Below are 16,210 nucleotides of genomic sequence, written 5' to 3'. Positions count from 1 at the left end.
AGTCATTTTCCAACATTCCATTGTCTCTGGATCAGTTCCTATGGAGTGGAGGGTAGCCAATGTAACCCCACTTTTTAAAAAAGGAGGGAGAGAGAAAACAGGGAATTATAGACCGGTCAGCCTGACCTCAGTAGTGGGTAAAATGATGGAATCAATTATTAAGGATGTCATAGCAGCGCATTTGGAAAGAGGTGACATGATAGGTCCATGTCAGCATGGATTTGTGAAAGGGAAATAATGCTTGACAAACCTTCTGGAATTTTTTGTGGATGTTTCCAGTAAGTGGACAAGGGAGAACCAGTTGATGTGGTATATTTGGACTTTCAGAGGCTTTCGACAAGGTCCCACACAAGAGATTAATGTACAAAGTTAAAGCACATGGGATTGGGGGTAGTGTGCTGACGTGGATTGAGAACTGGTTGTCAGACAGGAAGCAAAGAGTAGGAGTAAATGGGTACTTTTCAGAATGGCAGGCAGTGACTAGTGGGGTACCGCAAGGTTTTGTGCTGGGGTTCCAGCTGTTTACATTGTACATTAATGATTTAGACGAGGGGATTAAATGTAGTATCTCCAGATTTGCAGATGATACTAAGTTGGGTGGCAGTGTGAGCTGCGAGGAGGATGCTATGAGGCTGCAGAGTGACTTGGATAGGTTAGGTGAGTGGGCAAATGCATGGCAGATGAAGTATAATGTGGATAAATGTGAGGTTATCCACTTTGGTGGTAAAAACAGAGAGATAGACTATTATCTGAATGGTGACAGATTCGGAAAAGGGGAGGTGCAACAAGACCTGGGTGTCATGGTACATCAGTCATTGAAGGTTGGCATGCAGGTAAAGCAGGCAGTTAAGAAAGCAAATGGCATGTTGGCCTTCATAGCGAGGGGATTTGAGTACAGGGGCAGGGAGGTGTTACTACAGTTGTACAGGGCCTTGGTGAGGCCACACCTGGAGTATTGTGTACAGTTTTGGTCTCCTAACTTGAGGAAGGACGTTCTTGCTATTGAGGGAGTACAGCGAAGGTTCACCAGACTGATTCCCAGGATGGCGGGACTGACCTATCAAGAAAGACTGGATCAACTGGGCTTGTATTCACTGGAGTTCAGAAGAATGAGAGGGGATCTCATAGAAACATTTAAAATTCTGACGGATTTAGACAGGGTAGATGCAGGAAGAATGTTCCCAATGTTGGGGAAGTCCAGAACCAGGGGTCACAGCCTAAGGATAAGGAATAAGCCATTTAGGACCGAGATGAGGAGAAACTTCTTCACCCAGAGAGTGGTGAACCTGTGGAATTCTCTACCACAGAAAGTTGTTGAGGCCAATTCACTAAATATATTCAAAAAGGAGTTAGATGTAATCCTTATTACTAGTGGGATCAAGGGGTATGGCGAGAAAGCAGGAATGGGGTACTGAAGTTGCATGTTCAGCCATGAACTCATTGAATGGCGGTGCAGGCTCGAAGGGCCGAATGGCCTACCCCTGCACGTATTTTCTATGTTTCCCGGCCCGCTCCCCATAACCCTTTACTCCCTTATCGCTCAAAAATCTGTCTATCCACCTTAAATATATTCAATGACCCAACCTCCACAGCTCTCTGGGGCAGAGAATTCCATAGATTTACAACCCTCTGAGAGAAGAAATTCCTCCTCCTCTCAGTTTTAAATGGGCGACCCCTTATTCTGAACCTAGGCCCCTAGTTTTAATTTCCCCTATTGAGTTCCTCTCTGTATCCACCTTGTCGAGCCCCCTCATGATCTTATATGTTTCAATAAGATCACCTCTCATTCTTCTGAACTCCAATGAGTATAGGTCCAACCTACTCAACATTTCGTCATAAGCCAACCCTTGCATCTCAGGAATCAACCTTCTCTGAATTGACTCCAATACAAGTATATCCCTCCTTAAATAAGGAGACCAAAACTGTACGCAGAACTCTAGGTGTGGCCTCACCAATACCCTGTACAGTTGTAGCAGGATTTCTCTGCTTTTATTCTCCATCCCCCTTGCAATAAAGGCCAAGATTTCATTTGCCTTCCTGATTACTTGTTGTACTTGCATACTCATTTTTTGTGTTTCATGCAGTGCAGAGGGACCATTTTATAATTTTTCTCCATTTAAATAATTTGCTTTTTTATTTTTTCTGCCAAAGTGGATAACCTCACACTTTCCCACGTTATACTCCATCTGCCAAATTTTTGCCCACTCACTTAGCCTATCTATATCCCTTTGCAGATTTTTTGTATCCTCCTCACAACTTGCTTTCCCACCCATCTTTGTATCATCAGCAAATTTGGCTACATTACACTCGGTCCCTTCATCCAAATCATGAATATAGATTGTAAATAGTTGAGGCCCCAGCACCGATCCCTGTGGCACCCCACTAGTTACTGTTTGCCAACCGGAAAATGACCCATTTATCCCGACACTGTTTTCTGTTAGTTAGCCAATCCATCTATCCATGCCAATATATTACCCCCAACCCCTTGAACTTTTATCTTGTACAGTAACCTTTTATGTGGCACCTTATCGAATGCCTTCTAGAAATCCAATACACCACATCCACTGGTTCCCCCTTATCCATCCTGCTAGTTACATCCTCAAAGTACTCCAGCAAATTTGTCAAACATGATTTCCCTTTCATAAACCATACTGACTCTGCCTGACTGAATAATGCTTTTCCAAATGTCCTGCTACTGCTTCTTTAATAATGGACTCCAGCATTTTCCCAACAACAGATGTTAGGCTAACTAGTCTATAGTTTCCTTCCTTCTGTCTGCCTCCTTTTTTAAATAGGGGCGTTACATTTGCGGTTTTCCAGTCAGTTGAGATCACCCAAGAATCCAGGGAATTTTAGTAGATTACTCTCTGCAACCACTTCTTTTAAGACCCTAGGATGCAAGCCATCAAGTCCAGGGGACTTGTCCACCTTTAGTTGCATTATTTTACCGAGTACTTCTTCGTTAGTGATAGTTTTAAGTTCCTCCCTCCCTATAGACCCTTGATTATCCATTATTGGGATGTTTTCTTTGGGATGTCTTCTACTGTGAAAACTGACACAAAATATTTATTCAAAGTCTCTGCCATTTCCCTGTGCCCCATTATTAAAATGTTACTCAGTTATTCAGATTCTAGATTTTGGTAAGGTTAACTTTAACAGAATGAGACAGAGACTGACAACAGCAAACTTGTCAAAACTGTTAACTACAGATGAACAGAGGGAGGTGTTCAAAAAAGAGTTTTTCTTGCCAGCTACCCATAGCTATAAAAACCTGAAATCACCTTTGTTATCCTTTGAATTCTTTCCACTGGCTCTATCTTTTTGTCTGTCCAAGGACTGAAGCTGAATACAACACTGCTCATGCAGTCTCATAAGTGTTTAAATGTCAATGTGTAAACCTTGCTCTTGCATTTTATTTGACTTTGTACATATTAATATGCCACTGACCTTTGCATCTGTTACCCTGCATTGGTGACTGATGAGACTTTTTTTAAATTTCAGAATTTCATAGATATTAAAAAAAAATCACACTGCTGTCCTAAAAGCTGAGTCTGTCAGTGGCCAGAACAAAATGACAGCCTTGTATCTCCAGAGATTTGGAATGAAACCGCCTTTATGAGACATTATTCTGTGTTTCTGGAGAAATGTAAACCACATTGCAGTGCTTTCTTGATTTTTTTTCTGGCTGCCCTTCTCCACTCTTGTTTTCATGTTTCTTTCCATGGGACTTGGTAAATATAAACTTTTGAAAAGTTGTCTCATAATATTCCTCAAAGAAACATTTTCTGGTCAGTCGTCATCTGTAGAGAAAACAGATAGATTGACGATTCGGGCGTGGACCCTTTAATTCTGGAGGTGTAGGTTTTTATTTTTCTGTTTGATCAGATTTCCAGTATCTGTAATATTTAGCATGTTACTCCTATTCCTCAATTGGTTCATATTTACACCAATTTATGTCAATTGTGTATGAATTAATTGTTGAAAATTGGCACTATGTGTGTGCTTTTACACTGGTGTTTTGGCAAAGCAACAACAAAGTGAGAAGTCACTGGAGAGCAATTGTTACTTGTAGAAAACCTTGTGATATTTTGGTTATTCTAAATGATAGCATATTCACTGTATTAATTGTTGATTACATTGTACCTCCTCTACAGCTTCTTCAAACAGTTAGGATTCAGCAGTGAAGAAATTCATGCTTTCAGTGGATAACAGCTAAGAAAATCAGCAACACTGCAGCAGCAGAAAAGTCATTTTGATGTGCAACTAAATACATCCTGCCAAGCGGGTTCTATTGAAAACAGTTTATAAAATGTTTTCGGCACATTTGTGCTCTGCATAACTCCTGCCTTAGTTTAGGTTTGTGTGGTGTATTTGATACAATTATTCTAAAGGCATTCAATTTTTTTAATGAACTTGCACATATAATTTATGCTCATGAGGATGATTGGATTGTATAGTTCAGAATTCTTGAAAGACTTAACTTTTTGTCCTGTATTATGTTGAATGTGTAGGTAGTTTTTTAAATAATTGATAGTATCTTCAGTACAGTCATACTCTGTGACCTCAGACAGATTTCTACTGTATTTGGGAAAAAGGAAACTACTGGCAACAGTAAGTTATATTTGGTGACTGGCTTATAATAGTAATGTTCCCATATCGAGACATGCTGAAGTGTGCACTGATACCTATATTTTATATTGCAGGCGGGAAAAGTGACTCAAATAACCTATTCAAATACATTATTTCTTTAAAAAAAATTATAATTTGAACATTTTTTTTTAAAAGTACAATAAAATATTTATGCAAACCTGAATGGAGTAATCTGTTGTGTCCAATAGTTTCCACAAAGGATGAATGCGCACCTTTATGCAGTCAGTAGTATATTTGTGTTTGAAACATAGTCAGTTGTATTGTAATACATATATTGTAACACATAACTGAGTGGTAGGTCATGGATTGTAATCTCAACTCCTCACATATAAATTGTTAATTTTGTTTGCACTTTCAAAGAGAACACAATGGGCTAGAAATTCTGCTCCATAGCGCTTGATTTTTGGGGCGCTTCTAGTGCCGTTTTATGTCAATTGCTGTCAGCGCCGCATGTGCACGCGTCTGGTAAAGGGCCATGCCAGATGCCATTTTGGTGAGGGCATTAGGAGCGTGCATTGGAAGTATGTAGAGTAGGCAGATCGTGATGTCAATCATGATTTGACGCCAACATTAGCATTTTCATTTTCAACGCTGGAGCAACTGTCGGGGGCTGAAATTGGCCCTTTCTATAAGGCTTCTGGCCGCCTGAAAGCAGCGGCCACAGGTAGGTGTGGAATGGCCGACGTTCACGGCATTGCCTTCATGGGTTTTTGCAGTGGTGTGTATATCCACCCCGCCCCCCCCCCACTTTCGCCCCATTCCTACAGATGCATCGTTAACGCCATGGACCTGCCCAGGAAGGTAAATTCACCTCGCATAGTCTTCCGGCCGCCTGTCGGTGCCAACGACAGGTTTTTAGGTCTGTACACAGTGCTTGCTCAAGACCACCAGCGGCCTTTAAAGGCGTGTTGCATGTAGCAGCATTCTTGTCAGTGAGATTTTCTCAGACTTTTCCAAACATTGCGAGCTGCCTTGCTGACAGCGGGATTGAGTGATAGTGGGCCAGGCTCTTCAATCTCTACAACAGAGAGCCAAGATTGTGGAGGCCATGCTTGCAGAGAAGAACTAAATGGGGTCAATGCTGGCAGTGCAACGCCTCCTGCACATTGTGCGCGGTAGGGAGACACGCAGGAGAAGGCAGCGCCGGCTCCAGCGGCTGGAGAGGCAGCGGGCAAGGGATGCAGCGCACATGGCTGAGGGACATGCAGAAGGCCATGGAGATGGCGACAGAGCTGAAGCCAGAGAGGTGCCTCAGGAAAGGCCAGCCATCAGGAGGAGGGTCAGGTACTCTGACCCCCTGCACAACAGTGGGCCAGATGGACAGGAGGCAGATGCTTGCCCAACAGCAGGCTGCAGAGGGTGAGAACCAACAAGAGCAGGAGAGAGAAGGCAATGAGGCAGCTGTGCTAGGAAAACGCCTACAAAGACATGGTGGCAGAAGCCCCTATCGACAAAGGGTCTACAGACATCAGTTCTCCTACATGGACCCTACAGAGGACATCGTCATGGAGCTGTTCAATCTCCTGCAGCCAGACCTCCAGCCTCAAAACAAGATTGAGGACAGCTCTGACCATCGCATATAAGGTGACCATCGCACTCAATTTCTACGTGACTGGATCTTTTCAAGCTGCAACAGAAGACATTTTGAATATTTCACAGTTTACCGCGTATAGCTCCATCCGTCAGGTTACAGTTGCTCTGTATAAGAGGCGGGGGGACTACATATCCTTCCCTATGACCAAGGAGAAGCTCATGGAGCGGCAGACCGGATTCGTGAGGATTGCGGGCTTCCCCAGGGTTCCGGGTGCCATAGACTGCACCCACGTGACATTGAGGGCACCGCAAAACAATCCTGAGATGTTCAGAAACCGCCAGGGATTCCACTCCCTCAATGTCCAGCTGGTGTGCCAGCACAACCACAAAATCATGGTAGTTGATGCCCAGTATCCTGGCAGCAGCCACGATGCTTTCATCCTGCGGCAAATCGGTGTGCTGGAACAAACCAAGATTGCTGCTGGCTCCTTGGAGACAAGGGCTACCCACTCTACACTTGGCAGATGACTCCCCTTCAACACCCCAGGACTGCAGTGCAGCAATTGTACAATAACTCGCATTCAGCCACCTGGTGCATCATTGAACAGTCCATTGGAATCCTTAAGCAGAGGTTCTCAGGAGGAGTGTTGCAGTACTCGTCTGAGCGGGTGTCCCTCTTCGTCATCGTCCGCTGCAAAATTCACAACCTGGCAATCATGAGGGCACAACCATTGGAGGATGAGTCAGCAGTACCACCTGAGGAGGAGGCGTAGGAGCAAGACACGCAGCAGGGAGGAGGAGGAGGAGGCACAGGAGGAGGACCAGGATGCAGGTCGTCGGCCACAAAGGAGGCGGCATCGCCATCCGGACCCTGCAAGGGAAGTCCTAAACCGTCTCATTGCTCCTCGTTTCCGCTCAGTTCATGCGCACTTTCGTCTTTAACTGTCCATCTCAATGGGCAAACCAATGAGCCCTTTAACACATCATTCCTCACAGTCAAAAGACAGACCTGCACGATAATCAAAGTCAAAATAAAGATTTATTCCACCACAAATAAGGGATCCACAAAACATACACAATTAATTCTCACCCTTGTGCATTTCCTTATAACCCCTCTTATGCATACCTATTCTGGAGCTATGCCGCAGTGTCTCCCCTGTGGCTGCATCTTGGCTCTGGGAAGGCTGCTGCGTTTCAGGTGGAGAAGCTACACATGTCCTTCTTGGGCCGGCTATCGACTGCCACATCCTCCTCGATGCCTTCAGTCGGAATTGACTGGGTGATTCCATGGTTGGCAGCAATAGCGCAGTGGCAGGTCTTGTCTCAGGACTGCTGTGATCCTGAGAAACTACATCAGGATCCTGGTCCCAGGAGCCTTGCGCCACCCACCCGGGGCAGAACCTCACCATCACCACCAATTTGATGGAGCACAGATCGGTGGGGTGGCGCAACACCGGAAGGCCCCCGGTGGACACAGACACAGTCTCGATGCCACCAGAGACGACAGCAGTAAGATGCTCCGTGGCCTGTTGCCCAGAGTGTACGAGAGCATTCTGAGCTTCCAGGGCAGTGGCCATCCTCTTCAAAGCAGCAATCAGACGTTCATTCCCTTGTGCCTGTGCTGTAATGGCAACTGCCACATCGCCCACTACACACAACATTTCAGCTGGATCCGCATGGTCACTCTGGGAGTCCACCATCATCTGCACACTGATAATGATGGGCTCCATGGTGTGTGCAGAACTCTCCACAATGCGGGAGGCAGACTCCTCCATGCTCCTCACCACTTGTGACAGGCTCTTGGGCACCCTTGCCATTGCCCCCAACATCTGGGAATGTATGGCCTTCACCCTTCTTTCATAAGCCCCAACATTGATGGGCTCATCTGAGTCCTCTGCAGAACTCGCCTACAAACTTGCCCCCCCCCCACCCCGGAGAGATTGCATCCGAGGTTGCCTTTGCCCTTGACCATGCTCCAGCCCACTAGGCCTCGCTGCATCACCCAGTGCAGACCCCTCTGCGAAGTCTAACATGGCACGTGCGAGTCTAAGTTTTACATAGAATTACACAGGATAGACAGCACAGAAAAAGGCCATTTGGCCCAACCAGTTCATGTTGGCGTGTATGCTCCACTCAAGCTTTTCCCCATCTTTCCTCATCTAAATCTATCACAACCCTCTCTTGCCTTCTCCCTCATATGCTTACAGATAGCCTAAAGGCTTTGTGTCTTAATGCAAGGAGTATCCGCAATAAGGTGGATGAATTAACTGTGCAAATAGATGTTAACAAATATGATGTGATTGGGATTACGGAGACGTGGCTCCAGGATGATCAGGGCTGGGAACTCAACATCCAGGGGTATTCAACATTCAGGAAGGATAGAATAAAAGGAAAAGGAGGTGGGTAGCATTGCTGGTTAAAGAGGAGATTAATGCAATAGTTAGGAAAGACATTAGCTTGGATGATGTGGAATCTATATGGGTAGAGCTGCAGAACACCAAAGGGCAAAAAACGTTAGTGGGAGTTGTGTACAAACCTCCAAACAGTAGGAGTGAAGTTGGGGAGGGCATCAAACAGGAAATTAGGGGTGCATGCAATAAAGGTGCAGCAGTTATAATGGGTGACTTTAATATGCACAAAGATTGGGCTAGCCAAACTGGAAGCAATACAGTGGAGGAGGATTTCCTGGAGTGCATAAGGGATGGTTTTCTAGACCAATATGTCGAGGAACCAACTAGGGGGGAGGCCATCTTAGACTGGGTGTTGTGTAATGAGAGAGGATTAATTAGCAATCTCATTGTGCGAGGCCCCTTGGGGAAGAGTGACCATAATATGGTGGAATTCTGCATTAGGATGGAGAATTAAACAGTTAATTCAGAGACCATGGTCCAGAACTTAAAGAAGGGTAACTTTGAAGGTATGAGGCGTGAATTGGCTAGGATAGATTGGCGAATGATACTGAAGGGGTTGACTGTGGATGGGCAATGGCAGACATTTAGAGACCGCATGGATGAATTACAACAATTGTACATTCCTGTCTGGCGTAAAAATAAAAAAGGGAAGGTGGCTCAACCGTGGCTATCTAGGGAAATCAGGGATAGTATTAAAGCCAAGGAAGTGGCATACAAATTGGCCAGAAATAGCAGCGAACCTGGGGACTGGGAGAAATTTAGAACTCAGCAGAGGAGGACAAAGGGTTTGATTAGGGCAGGGAAAATGGAGTACGAGAAGAAGCTTGCAGGGAACATTAAGGTGGATTGCAAAAGTTTCTATAGGTATGTAAAGAGAAAAAGGTTAGTAAAGACAAACGTAGGTCCCCTGCAGTCAGAATCAGGGGAAGTCATAATGGGGAACAAAGAAATGGCAGATCAATTGAACAAATACTTTGGTTCTATCTTCACTAAGGAGGACACAAACAACCTTCCGGATATAAAAGGGGTCAGAGGGTCTAGTAAGGAGGAGGAAATGAGGGAAATCTTTATTAGTCGGGAAATTGTGTTGGGGAAATTGATGGGATTGAAGTCCGATAAATCCCCAGGGCCTGATGGACTGCATCCCAGAGTACTTAAGGAGGTGGCCTTGGAAATAGCGAATGCATTGACAGTCATTTTCCAACATTCCATTGACTCTGGATCAGTTCCAGAGTGGAGGGTAGCCAATGTAACCCCACTTTTTAAAAAAGGAGGGAGAGAGAAAACAGGGAATTATAGACCGGTCAGCCTGACCTCAGTAGTGGGTAAAATGATGGAATCAATTATTAAGGATGTCATAGCAGCACATTTGGAAAATGGTGACATGATAGGTCCAAGTCAGCATGGATTTGTGAAAGGGAAATCATGCTTGACAAATCTTCTGGAATTTTTTGAGGATGTTTCCAGTAAAGTGGACAAAGGAGAACCAGTTGATGTGGTATATTTGGACTTTCAGAAGGCTTTCGACAAGGTCCCACACAAGAGATTAATGTGCAAAGTTAAAGCACATGGGATTGGGGGTAGTGTGCTGACGTGGATTGAGAACTGGTTGTCAGACAGGAAGCAAAGAGTAGGAGTAAATGGGTACTTTTCAGAATGGCAGACAGTGACTAGTGGGGTACCGCAAGGTTCTGTGCTGGGGACCCAGCTGTTTACATTGTACATTAATGATTTAGACGAGGGGATTACATGGCCCTGTAGAAAATAATTCACATTCCTTCAGGCAGTGACTAGTGGGGTACCGCAAGGTTCTGTGCTGGGGCCCCAGCTGTTTACATTGTACATTAATGATTTAGACGAGGGGATTACATGGCCCTGTAGAAAATAATTCACATTCCTTCAGGCAGTGACTAGTGGGGTACCGCAAGGTTCTGTGCTGGGGCCCCAGCTGTTTACATTAATGATTTAGACAAGGGGATTAAATGTAGTATCTCCAAATTTGCGGATGACACTAAGTTAGGTGGCAGTGTGAGCTGCGAGGAGGATGCTATGAGGCTGCAGAGTGACTTGGATAGGTTCGGTGAGTGGGCAAATGAATGGCAGATGAAGTATAATGTGGATAAATGTGAGGTTATCCACTTTGGTGGTAAAAACAGAGAGACAGACTATTATCTGAATGGTGACAGATTAGGAAAAGGGAAGGTGCAACGAGACCTGGGTGTCATGGTACATCAGTCATTGAAGTTTGGCATGCAGGTACAGCAGGCGGTTAAGAAAGCAAATGGCATGTTGGCCTTCATCGCGAGGGGATTTGAGTACAGGGGCAGGGAGGTGTTGCTACAGTTGTACAGGGCCTTGGTGAGGCCACACCTGGAGTATTGTGTACAGTTTTGGTCTCCTAACTTGAGGAAGGACATTCTTGCTATTGAGGGAGTGCAGCGAAGATTCACCAGACTGATTCCCGGGATGGTGGGACTGATCTATCAAGAAAGACTGGATCAACTGGGCTTGTATTCACAGGAGTTCAGAAGAATGAGAGGGGACCTCATAGAAACGTTTAAAATTCTGACGGGTTTAGACAGGTTAGATGCAGGAAGAATGTTCCCAATGTTGGGGAAGTCCAGAACCAGGGGTCACAGTCTTTGGATAAGGGGTAAGCCATTTGGGACCAAGATGAGGAGAAACTTCTTCACCCAGAGAGTGGTGAACCTGTGGAATTCTCTACCACAGAAAGTAGTTGAGGCCAAATCACTAAATATATTCAAAAGGGAGTTAGATGAAGTCCTTACTACTCGGGGGATCAAGGGGTATGGCGAGAAAGCAGGAAGGGGCTACTGAAGTTTCATGTTCAGCCATGAACTCATTGAATGGCGGTGCAGGCTAGAAGAGCTGAATGGCCTGCTCCTGCACCTATTTTCTATGTTTCTATGTTTCTATAGGTATATAAAAAGGAAAAGAGTGGCTAAAGTAAATGTTGGTCCCTTCGAGGACAAGACTGGGGAATTAGTAATGGGGAACATGGAGATGGCAGAAATTCTGAACAAATATTTTGTATCAGTCTTTACAGTAGAGGACACTAACAATATCCCAACAGTGGATAATCAAGGGGCTGTGGGGGGAGGAACTTAACACAATCACAATCACTAAGGAGGTGGTACTCAGTAAGATAATGGACTAAAGGCGGATAAATCCTCGAGACCTGAAGGCTTGCACCCGAGGGTCTTAAGGGAAGTAGCGGCAGGGATTGTGGATGCATTGGTTATAATTTACCAAAATTCTCTGGATTCTGGGGAGGTCCCAGCAGATTGGAAAACCGCAAATGTAACGCCCCTATTTAAAAAAGGAGGCAAACAAAAAGCAGGAAACTATAGACCGGTTAGCCTAACATCTGTGGTTGGGAAAATGTTGAAGTCCATTATTAAAGAAGCAGTAGCAGGACTTTGGAAAAACATAATTCAGTCTGGCAGAATCAGCATGGATTTATGAAAAGGAAGTCATGTTTGACAAGTTTGCTGGAATTTTTTGAGGATGTAACAGACAGGGTGGATAAAGGGGAACCAGTGGATGTGGTGTATTTGGACTTCCAGGAGACATTTGACAAGGTGCCACATAAAAGGTTACTTCACAAGATAAAAGTTCACGGGGTTTCTGGGTAATTATATTAGCATGGATAGAGGATTGGCTAACTAACAGAAAACAGAGAGTCGGGATAAATGGATCATTCTTGGGATAGCAATCAGTAACTAGTGGAGTACCTCACGGATCAGTGCTAGGTGCCCAACTATTTACAATCTATATTAATGACTTGGAAGAAGGGACCGAGTGTAACGTAGCCAAGTTTGCTGATGATACAAAGATGGGACGAAAAGCAATGTGTTAGGAGGATACAGAAAATCTGCAAAAGGACATAGACAGGCTAAGTGAGTGGGTAGAAATTTGGCAGATGGAGTATAATGTTGGAAAGTGAGGTTATACACTTTGGCTGAAAAAATCAGAGCAAGTTGTTATTTAAATGGAGAAAACATGCAAAGTGCTGCAGTATAGCAGGACCTGGGGGTACTTGTGCATGAAACACAAAAGGATAGCATGCAGGTACAGTAAGTGATTAGGAAGGCCAATGGAATCTTGGCCTTTATTGCAAAGGGGATAGAGAATGAAAGCCGGGAAATCTTGCCTCAGTTATACAGGGTATTGGTGAGGCCACACCTGGAATACTGTGTACAGTTTTGGTTTCCATATTTAAAGGATATACTTGCTTTGGAGACAGTTCAGAAAAGGTTCACCAGGTTGATTCCGTAGATGAGGGGGTTGACTTATGAGGAAAGGTTAAGTAGGTTGGGCCTCTACTCATTGGAATTCAGAAGAATGAGAGGTGAGCTTATTGAAACATATAAGATTATGAGGGGGCTTGACAAGGTGGATGCAGAGAGGATGTTTCCACTGATAGAGGAGAATAGAACTAGGGGGCATAGTCTTAGAATAAGGGGCCGCCCATTTAAAACTGAGATGAGGAGGAATTTCTTCTCTGAGGGTTGTTAATCTGTGGAATTGGCTGCCTCAGAGAGTTGTGGAAACTGGGTCATTGAATACATTTAAGAAAGAGATAGACAGTTTCTTAACCGATAAGGGGTTATGGGGAGCGAGCAGGTAAGTGGACCTGAGTCCATGATCGGATCAGCCATGATCATATTAACTGGTGGAGCAGGCTCGGGGGGCTGTATGGCCTACTCCTGCTCCTATTTCTTATGTTCTTATAGCATCTCCTTAAATGCATTTATACTATTTGACTCAACTACTCCCTGTGGTAGTGAGTTCCACATTCTCACCACCCTCTGGGTAAAGAAGTTTCTTCAGAATTCCCTATTTGATATGTTGGTGACTATCTTGTATTGATGGCCTCTAGTTATGCTCTTCCCCTCAAGTGGAAATACTCTATCAGACCTCTATTAGGTCACTCCTTAGCCTTTTTTCAAGCAAAAAGAGACCCAGCTTGTCCATCCTTTCCTGATAGGTATACCCTCGCATTTCTGGTATCATCCTTGTAAATCTTCTCTGTACCACCCTCTTCAGTGTCTCGATATCCTTTCTAAAATATGACAACCAGAATTGTACGCAGTACTCCAAGTGTGGTCTAACCAAGGTTCTATCCAATTTTATCATAACCTCACTACTTTTCAATTCTAGCCCTCAGAAATAAACCCTAGTGCTTGGTTTGCTTTTTTTACGGCCTTGTTAACCTGGTCGCTATGTTTAGTGATTTGTGAATTTGTACTCCGAGATCCCTTTGTTCCTGTACCCCACCCAGACTCACAACCTCCAACTAATAAATGACCTCCCTATTCTTCCTACCAAAATGTAATACCTGTGTTGAAATTCACTTGTAGAAGTGTTTGGTGCTTTCCAAAGTTGTTTTAAATCGGTGAGGTGACAGGATGTGATGTTGCAAGTGGAGAATTCAGAATTGGTTCTGAATTCAAGGGTCCTGGTCAGACCACTTGCTCGCAGTCATGGGTGCTAAAGTTCCCCCCCCCCCCCCCCCCCCCCTTGGCCTGCAGCATGACAGGGAGATAGAGCAGAGGCAGCAAAGATACTCACAGAGGGAGGAGGAAGTGGAGGAAGGGAGGAGGCAACCAGCACATCCATTCTCCAGCCAGGGCTGTCCATGATCAATTCATTCACCCCAAATCCCCATTGTACAACAGGCACACACTTTACCATCCCTCTGTTCTGGACCATCACAGCCACAATACTGAAATAAAAGCCACCACAAAAGAAACATTCCAAACCAACTTTACATATCAATCCATCCAATAGTTCATCATAAAGTCAACTAATTACCCTTGTGCATTTCCTTAGCACCTGTCTTCTGTGTGCCTTCGAAGTGCTCCTACGAAGGGCTACCCCAGTGGCTGCAGCATGGCTGGTGGAAGGCCGCTGACTTTCAGTGGAGGAGACTGCAGAAGGACGACCTTGAGCAGCTCTGGGCCTAGAAGGCATAGCTGCAGACTGCACCACCTCAGCATGAGGGGCTGGCTGGCTGAGAGGTGGCAGTTCTTGGCTATCTGAAAGGAAAAATGCACAAGGGCAGGGTTGTGATGAGGGAGGTGGGGAAAGCAAGAGCTGCATGCTTATACCATGTGCAGCTTGTAAATCAAAAGAAATTGTGGGATGAGGGGAAGTGGGAGATGAGAAGGAGGATTATGTTTGAGGATATCGGCATCTTGGATTATTTCAGCCCCACCGCTGGCCACGGACTCAGCGATGGCCCTCCCAATAATAGCCAGCACCGTCTCCTCTATCGGGGTAAGTTAATGCAGACGCACCTGTCCCCCACCGGTTAGGGTATGCTGCCTACGGTTGTGAGCGACCTTGTCCTGCAAAATAAAGGGTAGTGTGTCAATGAGTGTTTGCCTGTCATGGTTGAATAGCAGGCCGTATGTGCAAACTGTGAGATATGGGTGTGAGGCTTGCAGCAGTAGTAACTTCACCTCACAGATTGCAGCGGTTGAAGAAGTCTCACCACTACCTTCTCAAGGGCAATTAGGGATGGGCAATAAATGCTGGCCTTACCAGCGATGCCTGCATCTTTTTTAAGTGTGTGAGGTATGAATAATGTTTGGTAGAGATTGTTGGTAGTTGAGTGATGGGCTTGTGGTGTATTGAGCAGTATGTGGGGCTAGTGGGACAGATGGTGGGATACGTCATGTTGAAGATGAATTCATTGACTTTAACCGCTCATGTGAGGTCATTAAACGTCTTTCTGTACTGCATCCAGGTCCTCGGGGCTATGCTGCTGACATTGACCACAGCAGCTATCTGCTCCCATTGCCTTTTCCGCATTTACCTGGTGGTCCTCCTGGCCCCCTGTGGAAGCAGGACCTCACTCCTTGTGTTCATCTTCTGCACTAAGGCCTTCAGTGCTGCATTGGAGAAACTTGTTGCTTGCTCTCTCCCTTGTTGTGCCATCATTAATTGTCATTTTCCTCTCTTTTCCCCAGCCAGTTGAATCACCTGCTGAAGGCAGAATGCACCTCCCCTTTAAAAAGGGAAGATTGCCTTTAAGAAGTGCAGGCTAGCTTTTCCGTTTCTCATATAAAGGGATAAAACATTGAACGAAAGTTAGGTGGTTATCATTGTAATTCAAAGTGGATGGAAAGAAGAGACTGAACTAGCAGAGGTACAAATGAACCTCCTGTATAACATCAACAATACTAAATGGGTGTCTGAGTTTCCTGGTAGTTCATGTTATGTATGTAAACATTGTAACTGTGTAAGACTTGCCACCAGAGGGCGCAACTGTTGGTGGCCCAAGGGTCACCTGCACACCTCGTGCAAGGGAGTATAAAAGGTTGTCTGCCAGACTGCTTAGGCACTCTGGAGTTGTATTAAAGAGACTAAGGTCACATCAGTTTTAGCTCACAGTACTCAGTCTTGTGGAGTTCTTCCACACTTAACAATTGGCGACGAATAACAGATTATGAACTTTCACGCGGTCATGGCTGCCGTTGGTATTTTAGAGAGATGTGTAGAGGGTGATGATAGGGAAGCCTTCGTTGAGTGTCTCGACCAGTATTTCGTGGCCAACGAGCTGGATGGGGACGATAAAGCGATCAAGC

General features: G+C 45.0%; 1 protein-coding gene across 3 annotated transcripts in view; it reads left to right on the top strand.

Annotated features, from left to right (window-relative positions):
* cyb5r4 (cytochrome b5 reductase 4) overlaps positions 1-4,803 on the top strand; it is a 166,359-nt gene extending 161,556 nt beyond the window's left edge. For all 3 annotated transcript variants that reach the window (XM_070885597.1, XM_070885595.1, XM_070885596.1), the window contains one exon: positions 4,155-4,803. In XM_070885597.1, the coding sequence (XP_070741698.1) occupies positions 4,155-4,209 (55 nt within the window). In that variant the 3' untranslated portion in view covers positions 4,210-4,803. The remainder of the gene's footprint in view (positions 1-4,154) is intronic.
* Positions 4,804-16,210: the final 11,407 nt, after the last annotated feature.

The sequence above is a fragment of the Pristiophorus japonicus genome, chromosome 7, assembly GCF_044704955.1.
Source record: "Pristiophorus japonicus isolate sPriJap1 chromosome 7, sPriJap1.hap1, whole genome shotgun sequence".
Taxonomy (NCBI): domain Eukaryota; kingdom Metazoa; phylum Chordata; class Chondrichthyes; family Pristiophoridae; genus Pristiophorus; species Pristiophorus japonicus.
Note: the sequence above shows the minus strand (reverse complement) of the source record. Positions and strands in the feature narration are given on the sequence as shown.